A 26,484-nucleotide genomic window follows, 5' to 3' on the forward strand; every position below is an offset into this window, starting at 1 on the left:
TCATTTCTCTGCCTATATATTATTTTTTTTGACACTCTAAGGACAGAAAATCAGTCTCTAAATTTAAAGCTTTTTGTCTACTGGCCTTTATCAAAGTCCCAAGCGATACAGAAGTATGTGGGGAACGTGGGCGGGTGTGCTTGGGTGAAGAATAAATGAATTTAAAAATGGATGCTAGAAAAGTCCCATTTTACTCTGCTGAATGTAAGCTTTCCTCACTTCTGTTTTGTATATCGCAGTCCCTCTTAAGGTTTCTGGTGAAAAATGGATTTGCTGACAAAAGTTTGAAAATGACTGCTCTCGTTAAATTTTAAGCCGTCGAGCTTAAAGAGTGAAGTCCAATAAGAAGGTTCAGACAAACTCAAAGTTCATTGAATCACAGAATTTTAGATCTGGGTGGACCATTAATTTGCCACTTTTCCTTGTAATTATTAATTCAGCCTTTTCCAGAAGAACTCTTAGAAAAAGCCACTTCTTTGACAATCTCAACTCTTGTGTGTGGCCTATTTTTAAAAAAGAAACAGAATGTATTCTAAGTCTTAATATCATCTGAGGTCCTATATTTTTCCTATCTTACATCAGTGAACACCTAACAGAATACATTTGAGGGCCATCTAATGTGAAACATACACCTCCAGATTAGGAAATGCATACCGTTGGTCCTCATACAGATACTTTTATTCCCCTTGATAATGTAGAGCTTTTAAAAACCATAGAAAAATATTTAGTCCAAAAATTAGAGAAAAGAATTAATAATATATGTGACTAATTATGGACTAAAGTACTCTATTTCGGGCAATTATATAGAAAGACAGACTGTGAACTGTGCACTATACTAAGAGTAAGAAAACCTTACCTTCAACAGTGAAGATAAATTTAAAAATAAATAAGTAAATGTTAACACTTCATACAATTAAAGGATAAGAAAACCTTGTTTTTAGTTTTGACTCTTTCACAAATCATCTGTGTAACTGATGACGGTGAACTTGGACGTATTATCTGTTCAACTAGGACCTAGAGATGGAATACAATCTAGGTGACCTCCAAGAGCTCCTGAGTTTAAAGATTTACAACTCTATGAAACAACTATGGTGTCGATTTCCCAGTTTAAAATAGTGCTAACAACACTGCCACCACATAAATGTTACATGCCTCCAAACTGAAGGAATACCCCACCAGCACCAGCAGGAATGGCCCAAAAACCACACCAAAAATACAAAAACATTTTCTTTTGGAAACATATATCAACTTCCTCCCACACCCTCTGCTTTCTCCTCCTGCCCCCGAAGCTCAAGCTATGTACGTCCCCCCATTTTCTCATTTCAGCAACCTTCTTCATGTCCCTGAAAGTCCTCCTTCCCAGTCTTCACCCCAGCTCTTAGGTTATTATTCCAATTAGTTTAAAAGATGCTTCCAAGGCCCTTTTACAATACTACCCTAAGCGAACAAAAGAAAAAAAAATTAACTAAACAAAAAAACAACCAATCAACTAGCACAACTCTAAGAAAACACTGTGATGAATATATAAAATATCTGCCTCACTGGGCACTGTGAACCTGCGAAATATCCTAGGCAAGCATGAAAATGGAAGAATTACCATGATGCTATGAAAATGGGCACTGCATGAGGCACTCCAAATGAAGCACTCAACGTGTGTTCAACCCTTTTCATGTGGTCAGTTGGCCACTGGGGAAGAAAGCAATTCAGGAAAAACCAACCAACCAACCAACCAACCAACCAACCAACCAACCAACCAACCATAAACCTGTATATTGCTTTATGCAGCCCCGTTAGGCTAGAGATTAAGAGAAGGAAAACAGTAATAGCTGTAACCAGGCTATTTAGAATTTAATATAATATAATCATGATCACATTGTGTTGACTCACCAAATTGTCCCTAAAACAAACCAATTTCTTATCTCCTCACTGTCTTCTAAGTTTTTTCTCTTCTCATGAATAAAAAATTTTACTCTAGTAATATTTTGCATTTTTTAGTTTAAATACTCTGCAGTTGAAATCGCATTCCTGTAATTATAATTATAACTAATAGACCTTCCATTTCCCATGTCATAATTAATGTCAGGCTTTATTAGAAGTATAATCATGCAGCCTTTTCACTTGTAAAGCTTCTTTTATTTTCACAACATTTACTTTGTATGGAATTAAGCAATAAAGAGTTCTAGAGGCCTTCTGAAAAGATACCCTTAGTCATAGATGCTGAGTAAACTGCCTATGAAACATTTCTTACATTGTTTTTAAATCACCTAAAAGATTTTCTAACATATGATTTGTTCAACATCAATAAGGGAACCCAGAAATCAATGATTCAGTGATAAACAGGTTAGATTTCTAATAAAGGACATTTAATGTGATCTCAGCAAGGATGAAAGAACTAATGACAACAAAAATATCTGGAGATCATCCTTATTGACTATAATGTATGACATATACAGATGTGTTAACTTAGTAGCAGCAATTTAGTGGCCAGTAAAATACATTGATATCCAGGGATTAATTTTTCATAGACCTTGGTTACACTGTTGCTACGGTTCTTTTAGACCACATCTAGAAGTTATAACTTTACTAGTCAACTCTTCAAGCAAAGCAGAACTATCCTATTGGCGAAACTGAAATTAGAATTCAAAGGTGTCGTACAACTTCAGCAATTTGAAATGTAATTTAGAGGGAAGAATGTAATGTAAACTAACTGCTTCTCTAATATTAAACAAATATTTTATATGTAATTTACAAGGTATACGGTACACTTGCAAGAGATACCCTAGATATCTTTAAAACAGGATAGTGGACTGTCATAGACGGAATGATTGTGTCTTCCAAAAACCCACTGTTTAAGCCGTATTGCCCAGCAGATGGTATTTTGAGGTGTGGCCTTTGAAGGGTAATTAGGATTAGCTCATGAGGGTGGGGCACCCATGGTAGGATTAGTGATCTTACAAGAAGAGGAAGAGAGGCCAGAGCTCACTCCCTCTCTCTCTTCACCAGGTGAGGACACAGTGAGAAGGGGGCCCTCTGCAAGCCAGGAAGAGGGCCCTCACTAAGAACCGAATCTGCTGGCACCTTGACCTTGGACTTCTCGGCCTGCAGAACTGTGAGGAATGGGTGTCTGTTGTTTAAGCTTCCCAGTCGATGGTATTTTAGTACAACAGCCTGAGCTAAGACATGAACTATACTTTTTAGGTTATAAGTGACTGACTCTGAAGTTCCTATTATGTACGGCCCATAAATAACGCAATTAAATCTTAAGAGCACCAGCTCCTATTGTTGCCCTCACTGGATTATTTAAATTGCTTCCTTGGTTGGTTCACATCTTCTCAAGAAAAGCTGCACATCCTCAACAATATGTTACATGTAATTTTATATGCAATATAAATAAGGAGCTGTTATATATAATCTCCACAAAATCAAGAAATGGTTTCAGTGTTAATCTTCCTGGGATTATACGTATAAACACATTTCTACAATACACAAACTTTTTCAATGCTATGCTCTACAAATGCTTTTGAACTAATTGCTTGAGCTATTTTATATGATTCCCATGGAACGTTTCTTGAAATTATGGTGAATTCAAAAACTATGCAGCAAATTAAAATGTCACTTGGAGAATGAGGATCACATCAGTTAACAGGATTTGAAATGTAGAGAAAAATGGATCTTATCTGTAATAAAGTCCATTGTGTTGCAGGGCTCTTAATTATGGGTGGAAGTCATGGACAAATATAAACGTGGGTTCTAAACTGAACCCACTACGGTGCATTTCAGGATAGTCCCCAAATTACAGGGCCGGGGGCAGGAATTCAAATAAAAGCCCTCACACCATGTTTAATTTTTAAAATTATAAAGAAACAAAATGATAAATAAATGTTGATTTATTTATCTCCTCTCATTCCTTGAAAATATATCCCTATTACAACCTGGAACTTGGGGAAATTTCCAAGATTAGCCCTGAAACAGGACGGTGTGGAGCCAGCTTCCAGTCTTAGACCCCAACTCACCCCACTTCTTGCGCACATTTCTCAACGAACACCATGGAGCCTCACACGGAAGCTTATGGGCTAACCCAAACTCCACCCTCATCCTCCTACAGACAGCTGCCCTCTGGCCACCTTCTTAGACTTAGGGGTTCACACAGGAGCCGTGTGCTCTGCCTTCAGAAAACTGGGTGGGCAGAGAATTCACGGGCGTTGGGTAGCTGATGCACTATCTGGGAGCGGAGGCACCACCTCGGAGTGGGCAGTTCCTCTTTTTGAATTTCTTCTGAATTTCTTGCCCAATGAGGAAGGGTGGCCAGAGGCCAGAGGGAGACTCTCAGTTACAGGGCTCCCTCTTGCCAAGCTTTGAGGGCAGTTTATAACAAAGCAAGTCATTTTATGAAAGTTGGAAACTCAAGACCCAGGGACAATTTTCTTTCCTCAAGTAGAACTGATAGAAAAACTCAGCAATTATTCCTAGAGAAGCAACAGTTCCTTCATTAAACATCCAAAACTTTGCATCCAAACAAAAGGAAATTACATTGTTTCCAAACATTTCCAATTGCACAACCATCGATGGAGCACAGTTTCGATATTAATAATATTTTGCAAATACACAGTGCCCTCCTTATAAGCATTAGCTTTTATTTCATACTTTTTGTAAAAAGTCCCTGAGATGTCTGAAAAGCAGATGTCCTGATTTTGAGATGGTAACAGGAGAAACTACACACAAATGAGTTAAGTAATTCTTCTGAGGTCTCAAGGTCAAGTTTGGTGGTAACATCTGCAATAGATTTAAAAGTTCCTTACTTTTAGGAAAAATCCCCTTTCTTCATCTTGATATGCTACTTTGTGGGGTCTTTCTGCTTCATTGAGACTAAAGCTAAGCTCTATGAATAAACCATAAATCTGTGTTTTTGTCTTCCTCTCCTCGTGTGTAAGAATCTTTAATTCTGGACCCTTGGAATCTTGCCACCAATGAAGGAAAAAACAAACGGCTATAAGCAATAAGCGACCCAGTGCAGAAGTGTATTACTTTCTGTAAACACTGTTATTAAATAGTGCTGTAGCAGCAAATGGGAAAAAACAACAAAAACCCCAGCATCCTGAAAAGAATTACAAGGTTACTCACTCTCTTGGGCTGAGAGTGTGTCTAATTTTACAAATTGCACTCTTCTTTGTACTGGTTTCATATCTAGATCCTATTTCAACCATGGGTCCCCGACACAATGGCTTGATAGCCCCACCCTTCGCTTCTACAGAAGGATTCAAAGAAGGGATAACATTAGGAAGATTCCACACCCCAAAATAGGAGCCGCCCAGGCTGCCACCGAGGCAATCAAGGCCACAAGCCGGTGCAAAGGTGTCACTTAAACCACGGGCCTACCTGAGTCGTACGCAAAATCTCGGGGCTCCTGTTTAATCATCAGAGGCGGGGGGAAGCCTTGGCCGGGCGCGCCCCCGACCATGGTGTTGTGTTCGTATACCGGGTCGTGGTACTCCTGCTTAAAGCCTTGGGGTGGGAAGGGGATGTTGGGCTCAGACATCTGCCGCTGGTACATGGGCCGTCCTTCCCTTGGCATCGTCGGCAAAGGAGGAAAGGAATTACAGGGTTCCGAAAGCTGGCGGCGAAATCTGGGAGACGAGAGAGCATGTTTCAGATAAAACAATAACAAGGAATACTCTTTAAGATACTGGCACACATTTTTCTTTTTTTGAACTGTTTAATGGACAGGATACCACCAACTGATCCAAGGTGTGAATCTTTAACAAAGGCTAGATTTCTCCTTCCTGGGTTAGTGGCACTGTGCTTTTTAATCATGACAGGCGTGCCCCTTCTGATTTAGCCACTTGCAGCATTATTTTTGGTACAATACAGTAAGTTAAAGGTGTGCTTTGAATAGGACTGGGAGAACAGTTCACTATTTTGAGAAAATATATATCCTTACAGTAAAAATACCCAATTCTAAATCAACTGGGTCATTTACAAAATTTCCATATTAAGAGGGTCTCAAATATTTATATACTGGGGGAAAACACAGGAAAACTGTGAAAGGCTCTGATCTCAAACTGCATCTTCTATCTTTTAATTCTGTTACCAAACTAACCCACAAACAAACAAACAAAATCGACAAATAAAAATCTACCTACTGGGTTTCCTTCCCCCACCATCAGTTATTGAGGAAGCAAGAGAGGAATTACTCTCTTGTCAAGTGGGCAGGACTCTTAAATCGTCAACAGTGTCCTAAATAACATTATATTCTAGTGATAAATAAAACTAGAAAATGTGGAGACTAATCCAAGCTGATTTTTAAAAGACCATCTCTTTACTGTCAAACAGGAACACACAACACATGGGCTTCCAATTGCTCTTAACAAAATCTCAGGTTGATCAAAATAAGCATAAAATATACAGCAGAGCTCCAAAGATAGAAATAGCACAGAGCGTTACACAGATTTAGGACAGGTCGTGCTGCTCGGTCATGAGGAAGTTTGGAGGTCTCAGCAGAAGGCCGAGAGTGAGCCTCTGCTCCTTCCTTCTTGGTTACAGGCCGTAACGATTGGCTAGTCACATACTCGGCCGGTTCTGTGTTTGTCATCCATAATATCATTGACCCGCCACAAAGATGTGGATTAATTAAAGATTTTAAAGTGCTCTAAAAATGCCCAGGAGTGCTTAAAAATAACCTACCCAACATCACTATGAGCAAATATAAGACTATTAACTCCCTTCTCTCCCTCCCCTCACCCCACTAAAAGCATTCCAGAGACTTTAATTTGGAAAGTTAACGTTTAATTTTGGTAACATTAAATGAGTATAAGGTAAAAGCTAAAGAACTGCAAAGCAGTTGCTTTAGCATTTCTAAGAATCCTCCATCCTGTGACTTAACTCTAGCCTCCCTGGAAAGCACTGGAATTCCACCTACACCTGCAGAAAATAAACTTAGAAATTCTGATGTTGTAAAAGCAGTGAGGCTGCCTGGCACTGCATTCATTTCCCTTCGCTTGCTTATTTCATTAGCCAAAAAAAGAAACAGAAATTATCATTAAGAACTGTCAAGGAGTGAACCAGAAAATTGTAACTTGAAGTTAAAATAAGAAACCAGCTCACTCGTGAAGCCTTAAATGGAAGTTAATAATACTTGTACTAAACGCTTTGCAAAGAATCAAGGCATTTGTTTTTAGGAATGAAGCCGATTCCAGTTGCTACTTTCTGAGGACCACGTTAGGCACCACACACGCGTGCTCACAGGGAGCCACACCTTTGTGGGGCCATGCTTTTGAGCATCTGACCTGCTGTTTAAAAAGGAGGTGACTCAAGAAGCTTCTGGAAGAGTGTTAATAGGTAGGCAGCATGCTGATGAACTCTTGGATAAAGGAGAACAGTCTATAAGGGGTGAGAAAAATGGAGAGGCTGGGCTCCTCACAGCGGGTTCAGGAAACAGAGCCAAAGGGCTGGCCCGAGGAGCAGAATGGGCCTGTGGAAAGGACGCAGGGTGCAGCCCGGCTGGCCCTAAAGCGTTCCCAGAGTGAGGTGGGGTGCCCAGGCTGGAGGGGGCTATTTGGGGAAAGGATCTGTTCCCAGAGCAAATGTGCCATTTATAACTGAGGGACTGTCATTTGTTGGCTAGAGCCCTCCAAGAAATCCTCCTCAGAAACATACGGCTTCAGAGATTTTCCTGGGATTGGCCAGCTGGTCCTGTCCTCAAGGCCCAATGGGGGGCAGTGGGAAAAGACCCCGAGCTTCCCTCTCACAGTTCCGGACCGGCTGTTCTCAGTCTCAGATACTTGACTTCAAGGAGAGAAACTAAAATGGATTTGGCTGAAGCATTTCGAGTTAGGTCACCTAAAAACAGGCACACCGCTTGCTCACCAGTCACCTTCCATAGAAATACAGCCTGGAATCCTGCACCTTCCATAGAAATACAGCCTAGAATCCTGCACCTTCCATAGAAATACAGCCTAGAATCCTGCACCTTCCATAGGAATACGGCCTAGAATCCTGCACCTTCCATAGGAATACGGCCTAGAATCCTGCACCTTCCATAGAAATACAGCCTAGAATCCTGCACCTTCCACAGAAATACAGCCTAGAATTCTGCACCTTCCATAGGAATACAGTCTACAATCCTGCACCTTCCATAGGAATACGGCCTAGAATCCTGCACTTTCCATAGAAATACGGCCTAGAATCCTGCACTTTCCATAGAAATACGGCCTAGAATCCTGCACCTTCCATAGAAATACGGCCTGGAATCCTGCACCTTCCATAGAAATACGGCCTGGAATCCTGCACCTTCCATAGAAATACAGCCTAGAATCCTGCACCTTCCATAGAAATACAGCCTGGAATCCTGCACCTTCCATAGAAATACAGCCTGGAATTCTGGCGCTCATTTGAAAGGGAGAGACTCAGGGCTGAAGAACTCCTGGGAAGTCATCAGAAGTGGGCAAAATAAAACTTGCTGCTCCTTTTCTTTCGTTCGCTCTTTTCCCCTTAGCCCCGCACAGTGTGCATCTGTTTAGAGGCCCACCCTGCAATGCGATTTCTTTCATCTGTGTTTACAAAACTGTTTACACAGATGCACATACCACTGCGCTCCGGCGGGGTCTCCATCGGGTGAGGAGGGGAAGATAACTGGGAGCATTTAACAGCTAAGCACGGGAGGGCTTCGTGATGGAAACAAAGGCAGGAAAGATACAGCTCAGTTTCACGCTGCAAAGAATGCTTTCATTTTATCCCTGCGCTCCGACAGAGTTTTACTGGATTGGAGGCTGAGCTGGATTAAATAATCTCTTAAAAGCAGACCTGAGCACTCCCTTATTTTCAGCCAGATGCCAGTGGCACATCTTCTGATCTTCTCTGCTGATCTAGGGGATGACTTTGGCGGAGTTATTTTCCTAATGGTGTGTCGGAGCCAGCTTGCCCTGGTTTGTTGTTAAATTTCCAGACATTCTGTGAGCCAACCGTTAAGCACAGCCATTAAGAAGTAAATTATGTAAATTTAAAATTTTTAAAAATTACATTAAAAACAAAGGCTATTAATATTCAACGCTTGTCACTTCCTAATTATTGTTCTGCATTTTACTATTAATTATGCTCTCGATGTTATGCCTATTGTAACTATATGGTAGAAAATACTATAAAATGGAGCGCCACTGTCCATCTCTTTCCAATTCCACATTCAGGGCTGTCGCAGTGATAGCTTGGAGTCAGCCATGGGGGAATATTTACATCGGACTCATCACTGCCTACAGATCAGGTGTTTGGGATTCTCTCCCATAGAGCCCGTTGTTCTATATTTACCAGCACACCACTGGCTCTATATAAGTACAAGGTAGAAGGGGAAGGAAGAGTGCAGTTTATAATCTACCTGTGTTTTAAGCTGTATTAAGACCTCTAAAAGTTCCTCAATATTTTATTTAAATGTAAATTTACTCATCTCTAGGAATCAAGGATTACCCACCACAGCATTCTTCCTAGCTCCACGTTCTGGTTCTTGCTTGGCTCCTTTCTAAGTAATAATAATTTGGTCTCTATCTCTTTAACTGTATAGTCTCAGTGTCCAGGGTCATGTGTCTACTGATATTAAATACTCATCACATGGAAAGGATGGAAAATGGTTTTAATCAAATAACTTCTATTTTGCAAAACCGTGTACAGTTATGCCATTCAATTTAAGGTAAAGAACCTAATTCCATAAGTCACCTTCTAAAATTAGTCTCCTAACTTTATAGAACAAGTACACACATATGCTCATTAAAAAAATGGGATGATCTGATTTAAAGTGTAAGCGAAGCAATTTAATTCAGGCAAAACGAAAGGGAAATGTTCAAATGTCAGCATATAGATTAATTTTTCATTTTAGCAACAAGTTTAAGTGTTTATAAAAGGACTCTTAATAAATTACCTTCTCCACAAATTATTTATAACTATAGAGAGGGCAAGCTCTTTCTAAAAATATTTTACCCAGATGTGCAAAATTAATATGTTCACTGTAGGTTCTAGGAATTGGTAACAGAATTTCTTCCAAGTTATTAAAAACAGTTTTGACAAAAAACAGTATTTGCAGTGTACCTGTGGTCCATGGGGTATCTGCTGTCTTGCATGGACTGTGATGGAGGGAGGTGAGCTGGGAAGGCGTGGTCAGGTTTCGGAGTGTGAGTTGAGTTTGGAGATGCATGATGTAGTGGGGACACTGGAGTGCTGGATGGGGTTGGGGGGTTGGAGGGCCTCATTCCCACTTGTGGCTTCTGATCGTAGGCACTACCCAAGGCACACAAAAAAAGAGAGAGAATATTTGTTTCTTTGGAGCAATTTTTAAAATTTTTTTCCAACCTAAAGAAACAAAAACACATTTTAGGCTTAAGTCATAAGGAAGTTAAAATTTTATGTATTTTGGTGTTTGTAATTCTAGAACATGTAATCTTCAAAATTGCCACACACTTAAACAGAAGACAGGATAATGAGTATAAAATGGTAATGGCATTAACATAAAATGTCTATATTTTATATATATACAAACAACTTAGTATGAGGAAGAGGACTCTCTACGGAAGCAGTGGCACCATTTCCATCTATTCTTGATATATCTCCTTAAGCTAGTTTCATAGATCTTTTCTACATCATTAAATTATTCTGATATATTATAATTCTTCAATATTACATTAGATTTTAGAACAAGAACATCAGTTTAATAAGATGGAGACCATACCTGGCTTGACTTTATTTGTGGTGGAATTTTAAGAAGGCAATGCTTTTGCCTTATTTTCATTTTTTATATAAAATAAATGATGCTTGCTATTAAATTCCTGATATGGGATAATAAAGATTAATGAGGCAAATTAAAATCTCTCTGGTATAGTTAAGCTTTCTTAGAGAGTAAGTACAAAGTAATATTCTTTAGAATAAAATCCTATTGTCATAGTCTAATTTCTAAGCACTCACGAAGGAGTAAGGTGAGTGAGCTTGCTTATGAATTTCAGCTGATCACCTATGTATGCCTTTTGAGAATGTGATTTAACTAATTTTTGTGATCTAAAAAATATTTTACTAAAAAAAATTTTACTTAAATTTCCAAATAAAAAAGATATATCTAGGTTAAAATACTGTATTTCCTTGTAAAATAAAAAGAATTCATCAATACATATTTTTCTTTTAAAATAAATGGGTTTTTTTGCACTGACTTATGTAATAGTTTATTCTGTTGCTCCATCTATACAAGAGGATTACATCCAAGTGTAAAAATACTTTACAGACGTGAAGGAGTATACACTGTATAAGTCTACTCTTGCCTTAAAGTACAGCTACTTAGTTTCTTTACCAATATTTCTAAATGAGAACCTACTTTTCTAAAATGGTTCACCTGACTCATATCCATGTAAAAAGAAAAAAATGATACATCCTTTGCCCTAGGATAGTACTTTTCCCCCCATGAAATGTATTCATAATTTGTATGGAGAAGGAAGTACCAGAATTTAATCCATATTTCACTGTGGAAATGATTGGTCCTCAGGAAGAACCTCAAAATATTCAGGCAATTCCTCTATTGTTAATTTATGGATATTAAATATGCCATATAAAGCAGTGGTTATTTCATAGTCACACTTCTGATCAATGCTGAAAGTCAATGACAATTTTGTATCTATTTGGTTCATTAAATAAACATTCTTCACTATGTTAAATAATTATTCTGTGAATACATAACATTCTTAAGGAGAAAATACAAAAACTAAAAACACTATAAAATGAAACTCAGATCAATATTGTTTTATCTAAACTGAGTATGCTTTCATAGTTAGCTTCAACAAGAGATCTTTTTCATAAAAGCTTTATAGTTTTAATTGAACTGGCTCATAATTTCAGGCTCTGGTGACTCCTAGAAAAGCAGAAGTAAAATATAAATCTGAGTTTGCAAGACTAGTAATAGAATATGCAAGCACTGGTTGCACAAATCTAAGTTTCTTGAATCTTAAATACCCTGGTATAGAGTATAAGTAGTAAATGTATGAGAAAATATAAGACCCATTTAGATTACAATGTATTACGAACTTGAATCAACATAACTTATAAAACTGCAAATATTTATAATCATTTTTTAAGTTTTCAAAGTACCTCCTTTTAAGAACTAAGTTTCTACTATAATTGAGAGTAATAACATTCAGTACACAGAGCCAACTTCTTCCTTATGCAATTAGAGGCCAATATGAAAAGTAGCAGAATGCAATTTACTATGAAGGGTTTTTAATGAACATATATGTTATCAAATTTTCTAACAAATGAATGATATACTTTTATTGCTCCACCCTTTATTATCATCAAAAGGAACAACTGGCTTTTTAACAGATAATAGCCTCTGCTAAGCCTTATAAAATTCTAACTTTATTACAATTGTCCATGAATGCATCTTATAGATCATTTGCAAAGCCTGTCAGATAACTAATGTACTGCTGAGACAGGCCAAATGTTTCATTTTTTTCTACAAACTCTATCTAAAGTGCATAATGCATTCATTCTAATGAGAACTTTCAATAGCTGCTCAGGCCAAGTCAGACAGACCCTCTTTTCAAACCTAGAATGTATCACTGAGTAGAAAAGCAACCAATAATGTGGATGAAAATTATTACTTTAAAATTACTCTGAAAGTGTGTGACTGGATGGTAAATGGTTTTTTGTAGTTCTTCTAAACACATTACCTAATTGGCTTGTTATATGCTGAAGATATAACTCCTATAAAATTTCACTTGAGACTGTACATTAGATTCTGGACTTGTTGTTTCAGTAAGAACCACCATCTTCTCTATATACACCTGATTGCTTTACCTGACATTGTACAGGCACTTTTCTCCATAGCTGAATTTAAAGGGGTGTTCTTGACTGCAGGCAGAGCCAAGTTCTGAACATGGACTGTGGGGTTCCTTCTTGATTTTCAGTGGTAGGCCATGAAAAGCCACTAGAAAACAAAACAAAACAAAATGCCCATAAAAATGAAATGCAGTTAAGAATTAAGTATATTAACCTGCTCTACTTCTCTAGGTTAAAATGTCACTAACATTACATATTAACTTCTATATAAAAGAGAAATCACATTTGATGAATTTCATGGAAGATTCTAGAGAATCTCAGTATCCTCTGTTTCTGTTTATTGTCTAACAAAATACATGCTTGGACTCTCATTATTTAAAGTAGATCACCTGTAATTTGCTTAGCTGATATTAATAATAGAAGCTCTGTTTTCAGAAAGTATGTTTTGAAAAAGCTACGGAAAGATTTCCAATGATTAAAACAGAAAAAATAGAACTGAATTAACTGAAGACTGGAACATAAAGAATACAAAAGAATTAACTGAAGACTGGAACATCATTTTAAGCATTATTGAAAGGAAAATACCTCAAATCCATCAATAGTAATGGTTTAATAGAATGACAACTGGACTATGAGAAAGAAAATCTAGGTGCAGGTCGACTGGAAAATTGGGGCAAAAATCTCAACATCTCTGAAAGCAATGCTCATCTACAAAACAGATAAAAATACCTGCCTATCTACTTACCTGAACTGTGAAGATGAAATATGAAAAATATGTGACAGTTATTTGTCACATGTAATCCACCATAAAACAATTATTCTCTATCACATGATGTTTTCTCTTTTTTCTAATGACTTAATATACAGTTACAGTTATACTCATTAATGCTTAATATAAATACGGAGATCATATAAAATATGAAGGTTACAAGACATGTATATTTGAAGGGAGTGACAGCTTTAAAAACAATAAATAAATAATACTATGCATTTTTTCTTCTTCTATATGAAATTAAAAATGTATTTATCTGTTAGAGATTCTGTCAGAACAACTGAAGTTTTAGTATACATAGAAAATTGGTAAAAAGATAAGGAAAACAGACATAAGAATGGATTTTCTTTTCATGTATGACTAGTCAAGGGGCAAACTAAGAAGGGCACACATTCTGGAGATTTATTGTAACTATGATAAACACTGGAATTAAATCACAAAAGATTAAGTCGGTATTCTATAAAAATATGACAAGAGAAACCTTGTGGTTCAGATACCATTCAGTCTTGATTATGATATTATGACATTACAAACTTGAACTAGCTTGAATGTCATAAATAATTTAATATTAAGAATGTGATATCAAGAACTACCAAGCTATAGGAGAAGAAATACTATTTGTTTGTAAACGTATGTAATTTTGACAGAATTATTCATGGTACTCAAGATCCATCTTTGAACATATATAGTAAAATGTGTATCCTCAAGTCTAGCACTTTCGATTAAGTATCAGGTTTTACATTTTCTTAAGAAGATGTAGCAACATATAAGGAACTCGATTTGTCACTTGAAGATGTAACAAATTATTATACCTGAGGGATCAGATCTAATTTATAAGCATAAAGTTGATAAGACCTCAAGAGTTAATAAATATGCATTATGATGCAGCTTATCACATTTATCAAAATATCAGGTGTATCAGTGAATACTAGATTCAATGTTACCATATATTAAAAGTTACTGGGACCATGAGGTAAAATAAGATTAGCGAAAGAACAGAAAAAGCACTAACCATACAGAAAATAATCTACAAATTAGGCTTCCCTGAAATTAAGAACTTTTCTTTATCAAAAGACACTATTAAAAGAGTGTGGAAGGTGCCCTAGTGGGTTTGGCTCAGTGGTTAGAGTGTTGGCCTGCGAACTGATGGGTCCTGGGTCCGATTCCAGCCATGGACACCTACCTCGGACGCAGGCTCAATCCCTGGCCTGGGTTGGGGTGTGTGCGGGAGGGAACCAATCGATGTGTCTCTCTCACATCGATGTTTCTCTCTCTCTCTCTCCCTCCCACTCTCTCTGAAAAGCAATGGGAAAAATACCCTCAGGTGAGGGTTAAAAAAAAATGTTTTTAATTAAAAATAAAAGAGTGCAAGGTATGCTACAGACTACAAGATGTTTGCAACATATTCAACATAGCAAGAATTGCTACAAGTAAGACAAATCTAGTAACCCAATTAAAAATGAACAAAAGACATAAGCGGGGAGTTCGTGAAAGAAGATGCCCAAATGGCAAAACAAACAAATGAACAACAACAAAAAATGCATGAAAAAGTATTCAACATCTTTACTCATCAGGAAAATGCAAATACCACCACATGAAATTCTCGCTCTACTAGAATGGCTAAACTGCCAAAGCTTGGCACCATCAAGATTGAAGACCTAAAGCAACAGCCATTTTTATAAATCCTACTGAGATTATAAATTGATACACTTTGAAAAACTTTTGGCAGTACCTACTAAGGCTCAACATAAATCTCTCCTGTGTCCAGTAATTACACTCTTGCATATATATAATATCCAAAAGAAAGGACTGCATATGTTCACCAAAAGACATGTGCAAGAATGCTCAAAGCAGCTTTATTCATAATGGCAAAAACTGGAAAATTTCGAATGTTCATCAGCAGGTAATAGATGAAGAAATCATGGAGTATTCGTACTATGGGCTACTACGCAGTAATAACAAAAACAAATTACTGACACATGCAGAAACATAAGATTGTCTCACAGGCGTGGAGTAAAAGAAGCCAAGCATGAAAGAGTATGTAGTGTATGAATTTCAAGATCAGACCAAACTAATTGAAAGTGAAAGAACCTCCTTCCACTGGTGGATGGGCGTGTTGATGACGGAGAAAGGGCACTAGTAACCTGTTACAGTGCTGGACAAACTTGCTATCTTGCTCTGCATGGCAGTTATTTGAATATATACATCTGTAAAATTCACGGAGCTGCACACCTAGGATTTTTGCATTTTAATAAATGCAAATCTCAACAAAAAGCTTTAAAAATGTGAGGGGCATCAAGCAATGAATGCTACACAAATAAATATATTTCAACCTGTTTGGCTTCCTGTTCCAGCAGATAACGTGCTTCAGCTTCCAAGATAAATATTCCAAATGAGTGAGGGGAGGAATGACAAGTTCGGGGCACCATCAGGAGTGGTTGCTAGAGTGACAGCAGCCTCCTATCAAAATGTCCACTGGTATCAAACTAGAACCAAGAGGTGTGATCATCCCACCGTCTGACCTCTAGGGTTTTCAGGTACGCTTCATGCACTTCCCTAAACTGACTTTAGAAGAAAGGATATAAGGATTCCCAAAGTGCTATCAGAGGCAAGCTGATCCCTAAACTCAGGATCCCCAAATCCGGCCCAACATCTAATTACCCAGGTAACTTTTGAAAAAAACAAAGATTCCAAGATCCCATGTTATATATAGGTTGAATTGTGTGTCCCACCCCTCCCCCAGAAAAAAATCATATATTGAAGTCCTAACCCCAGTACCTCATATGTGTCTTAATTTGGGAGATTAATTAAGATGAGGTCATTAGGGTGGGATCTAATCCATTACGACTAATGTCCTTATAAAGGGGGGAGGGAATTAGGATACAGAGACACTCACAGGAGAACGTCATGTGAAGACGAAGGTAGAGATCAGATCGACGCATCTACAAGCCAAGGAATTGCCAAAAGATTGCCAGCAAACCACCAGGAGCCAGGAGAAAGGTCTAGAACAGATTCTCTCTCACAGCGCTCAGAACCCTGCCTCCACCTTCAACCTCAGACGTCTAGCCTCCAGAACTCTGAGACAATAAATGTGCATGTTTTAAGCCACCCGGTTTACGGTACTTTGTTATGGCAGCCCTAGCCAACTAAGGCCGGGATATATCTCAGGATTCTGTATCTTACAAAATTTCTAGGCGATTGTCATAACCGGGTTAATTTCAAATCCATTGTGATACCTGGCACCACCTGGAACCAGTGTGAGCTGCCCTGAATTGGGTTCAGCACTTGAAAAGACTTAAACAAAAACAAAAACTAACGAAGTCTTCCTTTTCCTTAGGTGCCAACCCTCAAGAATTCTCCCAGGTTCTCTACTTTCGGAAGCTGGGGGCTCCCCTACCCTCTTGATAACACATTCCACGTGTGTGGGCCTCTTAATCATTATGGGCGCTCGGAACTGTGATTTTATTTTTCTAATCATAAGCCAAAGAAGTAATCCAATGCATCTGAGTTGGCGAGGGTTTTTTTTGCTTAATTGCTGTGTGTGAGGAACACAGGCAGCAGCCACCCTAAAGATCAGCAGCGTTTTGCACGAGACCACAGGCTTCTTTATTTCCCTCGTGTTCCCTTCCCTGCTGCCTGGAGGTTCTGCATCACAAAGGTGACATGTATTCCCGAGTGAGGGTCGCAGCGAGCCTCCCACCCGCGGGGCTGAGCCGGGACCGTGTTGGGTATTTCATCACGGGGCTGAGAGTCTGAGTCGGAGCGTCTGCTAACAGGCAGTTTTCCAGCTCACTGGCACTGGCACAAGGCAAAGCAGCACATTCATTTTGTGCAATTTGCTTTACCTTCCCACATGGAGTTGGTGCATGTAAAAGGCTGTTAAGTACTAAATTATTCCTTATCAAATCACCATCATCTGGAGTCATGATCAACACTAATTAAATTACTTTCGCTGAACACGGCTCCAGCCTGCTGCCGAGGCTGCTAGACATTTCATTTCGCTTACTGTACCGTCCTTGCTGGGTCTGGAACAGACAGCTACCGGCATCTGCATTGTTTGTCGTCTTAATTAAAGTGAATCTCTCCTTCTTCAAGTGTAGCAAATCAAGTGAGTTAACTCCTTCATTTCACTTACAAAGAAAGTGACGGCTCAAAACGATACTGCTTTATGTCTTGATCGCTGACTCCAGCCCACTCAGGTCATTTATCTACGAAATCTCCAGTCTTCCCCCAGGCATTCCTCAAACACGTATCCGTGCAAACTTGAATGACCCACAACTTCTGGGGACAGTCGGACCTCTAAGAGGAGACGCAGAAAGAACACTGGAGGGATGCATCTTAGATTTTTTTTGCTTGATGGCTGCTTGACCTTTAAAACCACATCTTAAGGCTGACTAACGATGACTGAGTTCTTCTAATGGTTAAATTTAAGAGCTCCAAAATACCAGGGATTTAAAAAATGCACTTCCAAAATAAACGTAGCCACTTCTTGATTCAGAAAGTTTACCGGGGTGGGGGGGTGGGGGGTATGGTATTCATCGTGAACTCTTTGTTAAATCAGTAATTGTTTGGATTTCAGATTTATGAATGATGAGACATCATCTTGCTCCCATTTGCTTCCGATGACACTTTAGATGGAAGGCACAGCCTTGTCCTCGATCTACTGGAGCCCAGGTACGCCCTCTGCTTTCCAAGTGCCGCAGTGCCAGTGCCTGACCACTGAGGGTAGACATATATTAAATCACATTTAAACACCTAAAAGGTAGTTGAAGATCATGTATTTTAAAATTTGTGCACAGCCCAGCCGGGTGTGGCTCAGCGGTTGAGCATCGAACCTGGGATCCAGGTGATCAGGGTTCGATTTCCAGTCAGGGCACATGCCCGGGTTGTGGGCTCCATCCCCAGTCGGGGGCGTGCAGGAGGCAATTGATCAATGACTCATCATTGATGTTTTTCTCTCTCTCCCCTTTTCCCTTCCTCTCTCTGAAATCAATAAAGATATATTTTTTTAAAAAATAAAAAAAATTTGCGCACAGCAGAATAATTTTCTGAACAATCATGGCACGGGAGCATTTTTTTGTACTATCACATTGAAAACAGACCATGTTTGCTACCACTGATTGGCTCGTGTTTCGTCCAAAGAATAAACAATGAAATCTATGAATCGAGTTTCTATTTATCTTTCTATAGTGAAGATGACGATATCTTGTAAATTTAAGAAAGATAATACGTTTAACCGTAGGTGTCGACTTACTGAATTGTGGGTGAGTTTGGAATTGTGATAGAAAGCACTGGCTAGGATGTTTCTTTAAAAAAAAAAACCCTCAAATTTACATAGTATTATAAGGTCTTCAATTGATATTCATCTATTTTATTCGATTCTCATCATTCAAGACAAGAAGGATATTTATTTTCATCTCCTCATTTTGCAAACATTCTTAGAGCATAAAGAAACTAAGCTTCATGTCAAAACAAAGACCTAGAACTAACTTACAATAGTAGGTTAAGGATTAGAGCTGGGAGCTTCTGGCTGCAACTGCTGAACCTTTGACCATATCAAAGGTATTTCAAATCAGTATCCTTATGATTTCTTTCTTTCATGAGCAACACTATAACATTATCTCAGATATTTCTTTATCCATTCATTTCTTCCTTAATTCACTCATTTGCCATGGCCCAGATACTGGGGGCCAGGTGCTGGGGGGCGGGTCAAGAGGGGGTAAATATGGAGCTATAGAGAGATGAAAAGACAGTCTCACCATCAAGAGCTCACAGAAGTTCAATCAGAGTTTTACTTAGGTTTTTTAAAAAGAAGTTTTTTTCTATCCCAGCCTGTGTAGCTTAGTGGTTGAGTGCTGACCTATGAACCAGGAGGTTAGGGTTCAATTTCGGGTCAAGACACATGCCAGGGTTGTGGGCTCGATCCCCAGTGGGGGTGGGCAGGAGGCGGCCAAATAATGACTCTCTTTCGTCACTGATGTTTCTCTCTCTCTCTCCCTCTTTCTCTCTGAAATCAATAAAGATACATTTAAAAATATATGTTTTGTTTTTTTAAAAAAGTTTTCTCTAATAAAGATATTGGCAAGTCTTCTTTAAATTTGATTAATTTGTGTCTGTGCGATGCGTATTTCTGTATACATGACCTAAATAATATATTCTTGGCACTTGTATCTAAATGAAAACAACTTCTCAGAGCATTTGTGTGTGCTTTTAGGCATTCTGCCTTCTTTCAATTTATTACTGTGACCAAAGGCATTTAAAAATTCACACCACTCATATTCCGCTGAAGGAAAAATGTTGCTATCCAGCATCTAAAGCTTCCCGTAGACTCTGATAACCAAAATGTCACAAGTGATGGGTCCTTTTCTATATGTGGACAGTGAATATAAATACCATGATAAGTGGTCCTGGGGCTGACCTTTCGCTCTGCTTTCAACTCATCATAAAATTGAAATAGAGTAGCAATTTCTGTGAGTAGAAAACAATTACCCAGGGATGAGAAACATATCAGATTTTTAATTACTTCTCTAAACAGAACCAGGTATTTGAATCAAATCTGTAGTTTTTGTTGTATTTTAATTTATTTTAAAGCAAATCTAGCTAGGAATACAGAACCTTGGTGGCAGTCTCCTGATTGTGACGTTGAGATTTCTGGTCTGCTCAAAAATTCTGTTTTAGAATATAGTCCACTGTACAGTGTTGCAGTGGTCTAGGTTGTGGTCTAGAAAGAAAACACTGAAGTGGAGGGATGGTACACTGACATCTGCTAGTGACAGGGTACAGCTAAATTAGCTAACAAAGGACACTTAATTTTGCTTTATTAACTCTGTTTACTCTGACTCTCAAAACCTAGTGTGCTGCCTTGTGTAGCCAATTTATGGGGATATAGGCAAACAACATGATGGAAAAAAGACACAATATTGAGGCTCTAAAACACTACAAATTTATGTGCTTTGAGGAATTTCAAGGCATTTACTTAGAACATGGTTATGTATAATGTGGAGAATTTTTTACACTTGTCTACAAACTATAACTGAGAAAGTCAAAACAAATCATTCTGTGGACACTGAAGTGCTTGTAAAAATTTTTTCACTTGGCTATAGCAGTGGATTTAAAAAAAACAAAAAAACTCTGTGAAAGGATAAAAAAAGTAAACGATATACATAAATTAGATTATTTAAGACCAGATAGAAGCATGGCATGAAAAATGCATGCAGCCTTTTATACGAATATATGTCGTTGGGAAAACACCCACTAGATGAAAAGCATTCACTTTAAGTTACTATCACTTCAGTTTCAGGTGATAAATGGTCAGCGATGGCCTCAATTAGTACTCAGTTAAATTCCAGAAGCAAAAGGGAAGGCTTGTGTACAAATAAGGACAATACTGTCACTTCTGGTTCCAAGACACACAGAAAAGCAGCGCACATTGCTGCCGCCTCCATCGGGGCCTCTCAAAGCTCCTTTTCCAGTACATTACCTCTTCCAAGGCCTCCCCACCCCCACTGTGCACACACCACTCACACACGCACACACCCAACATCCATTACTAAAGGGCCTAATCTCAGCTATCAGCAGAGTGCCTTTATGGGGCCATTAAACCATTTCTCTTGTTTACAGTGCCTGAAGAAAGATGTGAATTATGTCTGTGACAAAACAAGCGATAACATTTCTAAACTGCTATCAAAATGCTAACTGAAACACAGGGAAGGACAGGGACCCTGATTCAAGTTTTCACCATTTTCCATTATTTGAAGCATCTGGAAATACGTTCGCCTATGATATTTCCAAGACAAATCTAGAACCTAGTACAGCAAGTTGGAATTTATTTTTTTCTTAAATAATATTCTTTAAGTAGAGCAGTTATCATATAGATGATACAATGTTTTTAAAGGACTATTATCAGTTGGGATAACCCCCCCCCATACCTTTGATGTTATTTTGGCAACACATAATAGGCTGTTTAGCAGTAATCGCAAAGGCAAAGTAAGACCCTCACCCCTTGTTATGAATCTCAGGATCTTTGTATTGAAGAGGACATTAGAAATGAACAAGTTTAGGGACTGAGTTAGCATTTGTTCTCAGATACCTTTGTACTAAAGGAATCGAAAGTGTAAGCCCAAAGGGTAAGAAGATGGAAAAAAGAAGCTACTTCTGTTAGAGAAAGGCAGTCATATGAGTAAATAACTCAGCATCGTAAGGAACTCCCTGGGCAGTTTGGAAACCAAAACTGAGTCTCGGAGAAATCATGCATTTCTCAGAAGAGGATATTAAATTTTTTTTCTAATGCCAAATTCCTATCAGTAACAGCAACTGCACAGACTATTGCAGGGACCGTTGAACAGTCTTGCCAGGGGCGTGCCTGAGTGAAGGAGGGGGTGTAGGTTGACAAAGTGCCGGGGGGATCCCACACCACACAGCGCAGACCCCGGATACAGCCCCATCCAGGGTCAGGTATCTACAGACTTGGAAACTGGTGCTGAGGCCACACGGAAATCAGAAGCCAGGGCTGCTTCCAGTCCACAGAGTAGAGCCTTCTGATTACAGGATAGCCTCACAAGACAGTTATTTTTCAAAAGTAAATAATTCAACTTTCTCTATACTACAAAGTACCATGATGCCCCCTTAACAGAACTGAAAGGGCCTGAAAGAAAAGGTAGGGCTGGGCCTTCTCTTTAAAAATAGTGGTGATGACCAGAGTTTGCCAGTGTTTCTGATTGGTTCCCTGGGTGGTTTCAAATAATTTTAATTAGTTATGATGATTGAAAATCAGCTTCAAAACATTTTTTCTGGTTTAGAAATCTAAACTTCGGCCTTCTCTAGAAAAAATAATATCCTTCAACACTGAGTCCATGTTCCAGACTGAAAAGCAGGCCAGCAGTTGGCTGACCCCAGGATGAGCTGCCCCTTTGGCCAGGATCTGTGTTTTCCTGTTTGCCACAGTCCCCACCATCCCCACCACTTCACACCTCATTATCTCTTGCACTAAATTCACTCACTTACATGCTTGGAATGAGTGTGTTCCACCCCCTCATCTAACCCAGCTAGGAAACCATTAGTGAGCGGGTTTCACACACGGACGCGCATGTGAGGCGCACACACATGCACACACGCGCACATACACGCACACCCCACCTCTAGTCAGCAAAAATAAATATTACAAAACTCACATTACACTGTGGCTCAGATACTCGGGTGCTCACGCTCAGGCAACAAGGCATAGGGGCAGAGCTGGCAGGTATTTACATCTGCCTGGCTCCTAATCTTTCCACTGCCACTTACCAGCTGCAAGCCTGGGCAGGCCACTTAACCTCTCTCTGCTTCACTTGCATCTAAAAAATGAGGATGGTAACAGCCCCTTCCTCGTGGAGTTGCTGATAGGATCAAATGAGACACTATTTGTGTGGGGTGTAGTAAGGGCTCAATAATTGAGCTATTGGTTACCTCTCAAACCCAGAATCTTTAGGCATTACAGCTAAAGAGAGTGCACAGATCGTCCAGGAACAAAAGTAGACAGGAGCATGGATACTGAATCTTGGCTTTGTTACTAAGCCAAAGGACTTCTGGTAAATAGGTCACTGCTGTGTGATTTAGTTTCTCCCTATGTAACGTGAGGCTTATCACATAGATCTTCCTCATGGGGTTTGTGTGAGAATTATATAAGATAATTCACATGAGAGCTTAGACTAGTCCCTGGCACATGGTAAGTAGTCATAAATGTTAGATATTACCATTAGTCATAAATGTTAGATATTACCATTATTCGTCCAATCACTTCCTTTCAGAGAAGATAAACTGAGACTCAAGGAAGCAAAGTGACTTATGATAGCAGCAGGGCTTCCGGCCATGAGACTGTTAGTTCACTACTTTGTCTCTTTCATCTTGTTCCCGATTTCTCTTTGTCTGTCAGCTACACATTAAGAGCAAAAAATTGACACAAAGAGAAGACTGCAGGGAATGGTACCTTGACAGAGGGAAAAAGTAAACACTGTGGTCTGGTAGAGTGAGCACTGGATGGGAGTAAATTAATCCGTACTAGTTCCTACCCTACCCCTTAGTGAGCGGGTTTCCACAGCTCACTAGCTGTGTAACTATGGGCACACCGTGCAACCTCTCTGGGCTCCCATCCCTAATCTGCAAAATGAAGGCATTGGATTAAGCAATCTTTCCTTGTAGCTCTAAAATCTAACGCCTGGGTGTAAGTACCTGCTTCTTGATATCAAAGTAGAAAAAAATGGAAAGATCTGATACAAGAATTCAGAGGGCCTAACGTTCTGAGGACACACAGAGCTCTACACATCTCAATAATAACTGAGGGCGTTACTGCATTTTAGCAAACAGTGGTCACTGAAATTTATAATAATGAGCCTTAATCATCATGAGAAAGCAAAACTGGGTAAAATCTACTATATTCAAGAAGGGAGGGCACATAATGCACATTAGAAAGGTGTACGTGCAATACGGTTAATGTTTAAAAGGTGTTCCATGGGCCACCTACTCCCCAGCTGATGTCAGAAAGTAACGTTATATTAATAAAACAAAAAGCAGAATCAGAGAGTTATTTCCCTAACTTTAAAAGCATCACAAAAGCCACTAATTGAAAAATAAAGAAACCAAGTACGGAATGTGTTGATTCATTCCTCTAAATTTTAAAGCCCAATCCTCTGATCATAGCACTTCAGCAGCCGGGCACTAAACGATCCTCACCTTCACAGTCTAACTGCCAGGAGAAAGTGCCCTGGGAGGAAACCAGTTCTTCCATCTGGAAAAGGTTAAGAACAGGGAAAGAAAGGCCTAATGTATGAACAATCCAAATCTAATCAGTTTTGCATTTTGCATTGGCTTCAAATCAGATCTTCCTACCCCTACTGGTCCAGTAGATGGAAAGCAGCAGGACACTATTTTTTTGGAAACGAATTCTGTACAGTGAGCCCAAACATGCCGTACTTCACATCCAACTGGCAGGACTCAAACCTGAACAAGCTGCAGCTATTTGAGAAACAGACCTAATAAACTGAAGTTCTGAATCAAGATGCCCACACAAACCCACACCTCTCAAAAGCTGCACTTAATAAATTACCTAATTGTGACTTTTATGAATATGAAAAAGACCTCTTCTGCAGAAATTGTTCTACTTTGCTTTAACATAAATACTCCTCGTAGCCCTATAAAGTTACAAAAGTAAATATTAATTCTCTGCCTAGAAATTCTGGAGTTTCTTTGGAAAAGACTTCAAAGTAACTACTATCATTCCCTGGCTGAGGAAGGGCTGGAGGATGTCCCCACGACCTGGTGTTTCTCCATCTAGCAGGAAGTTCTGAGGAAGGCCAGGACAGGTGGCCCTGCGGAGTACCCAAATACCAAGGTGACTGTCCACGCCACTGTGTAACCAGGAGGACGAGTCCTTTCTACAGTTAGAACGTGCAAAAGGTGGGCTTCTAGAATGCGTCCCCTGCCTCCCCCAACTCGCCAGGACAAACCCTGGGGTTCTACTCTCTGTACGCTATCTGCATAGATCTATAACAAAAGGTTCAGAAAAAAGTGCTAAAAATATTATTTGAAATCCATTGACACAAAAGCGAATGCAGATAATAGACAAGAGAAAAGACTCCATGTAGATGGTAGCATCTAAAGATATTTTCCTAAAAATAAAATAAAATAAAATAATAAAATAAAATAAAAAAAGATATTTTCCTTATAAGCAGCAAAGGATAAACGTGGTCTTTAATTTTCCTTCTTTATTGAATCACAAACAAAGGAGTTCCAACCTATAGCTTTTTATTAATTACTCTTTAGACCATAGTAAGATAAAAAACAAAACTGAGATAATATTTCATTGCCAAAGATGACTGCAAATTACTAATATGCCTGTCATCACTTTGGAAAAATAACTACTAAAAGGGCCAGCAGTTTCTGTGATGTGTATGTTTAGTCCCTAAGAACAAGTAGGCAAATCAATAAGGTTTTATAAAATAAAGTGGAACCACTTTCTCCAGTGTTATTTTTAAAACAATGAAATAAGGAATTAGTGATGTAGCTATTTGCTTAAATGAATTTATTCCTGTGGTCTTCAGAACTAGAGCTGTATAATTTGAAATTTACACTTCAGCTCAATGCATTAGCATGATCCTGAAAAGACTTTCAATAAGCCCAGAGGTGAGGGAAATGATACATGGCCTACAGAATCCATACAACCCCGAGACAACTAAAACTCCAAGCGTACACCACACTCACAAGTCTAACAAAACCCTGTTGTTCCATTTCTTCAAAATGTTTGTGCTTTGCTAGTTTTAATATTTTCCCCTGAAAAAAAAGATCTTTCAAGGTTGATTTGGTGACCCTGTACTGCTTGAAAAATTCTGTTTTCTTTCAAGTTAGTGAATCCTGGCTTTTGATTCAGAATATCAACACACTTTTTTTCCAGGCTGTATGTGAAAAGAGCCTGTAGTTTGCATGGTCTGAAAATGACCACTTTAGCACCGAAATGACACCTAGAATAAGTCGGAAGCAACACTTACATAGTTGAAGTGCACCTGTAGCATTCAAAGGTCACTCTACTGAGGACATGATTGAGACCAATCCAGACATTATTAGCCACTTGGTTCCCTGTTCAAAAAGATCCCAGTGGTAGACAATCAAAGTTGAAAATATGTTCTTAATACCAGAGCTAGAAAAGTTTGCCCAAAAAAAGAAAGCCAGCTGGCTAGGCCCAAAAAAAAGTGTCTTTCAGTAAATGCCAATAAAACTTTACATGCTGCCAAAATAACAAAGACAGAGTAATTACAAAGGAAACTTTGAAATTTTCCTGACAATAAACACCTTCTTAAAGAGAAATTATCTGTCACCTGGCCTCAATTGTTATAGCTGTTAAAACTAGCTACGGTAAATCCTGCGAACACATTTTATGTACACCAAGT

At 38.9% G+C, this 26,484-nt stretch overlaps 1 protein-coding gene across 8 annotated transcripts in view; it reads right to left on the reverse strand.

Moving 5' to 3' along the window:
• ETV1 (ETS variant transcription factor 1) overlaps positions 1 to 26,484 on the reverse strand; it is an 88,026-nt gene that overhangs the window by 28,265 nt on the left and 33,277 nt on the right. For all 8 annotated transcript variants that reach the window (XM_081147450.1, XM_081147445.1, XM_081147447.1 and 5 more), the window contains 3 exons: positions 12,814 to 12,943; positions 10,069 to 10,257; positions 5,377 to 5,624 (listed from right to left, as the gene is read on the reverse strand). In XM_081147450.1, the coding sequence (XP_081003576.1) occupies positions 5,377 to 5,624; positions 10,069 to 10,257; positions 12,814 to 12,943 (567 nt within the window). The remainder of the gene's footprint in view (positions 1 to 5,376; positions 5,625 to 10,068; positions 10,258 to 12,813; positions 12,944 to 26,484) is intronic.

This window comes from Miniopterus schreibersii (genome assembly GCF_964146895.1).
Source record: "Miniopterus schreibersii genome assembly, chromosome: 9".
Classification (NCBI taxonomy): domain Eukaryota; kingdom Metazoa; phylum Chordata; class Mammalia; order Chiroptera; family Miniopteridae; genus Miniopterus; species Miniopterus schreibersii.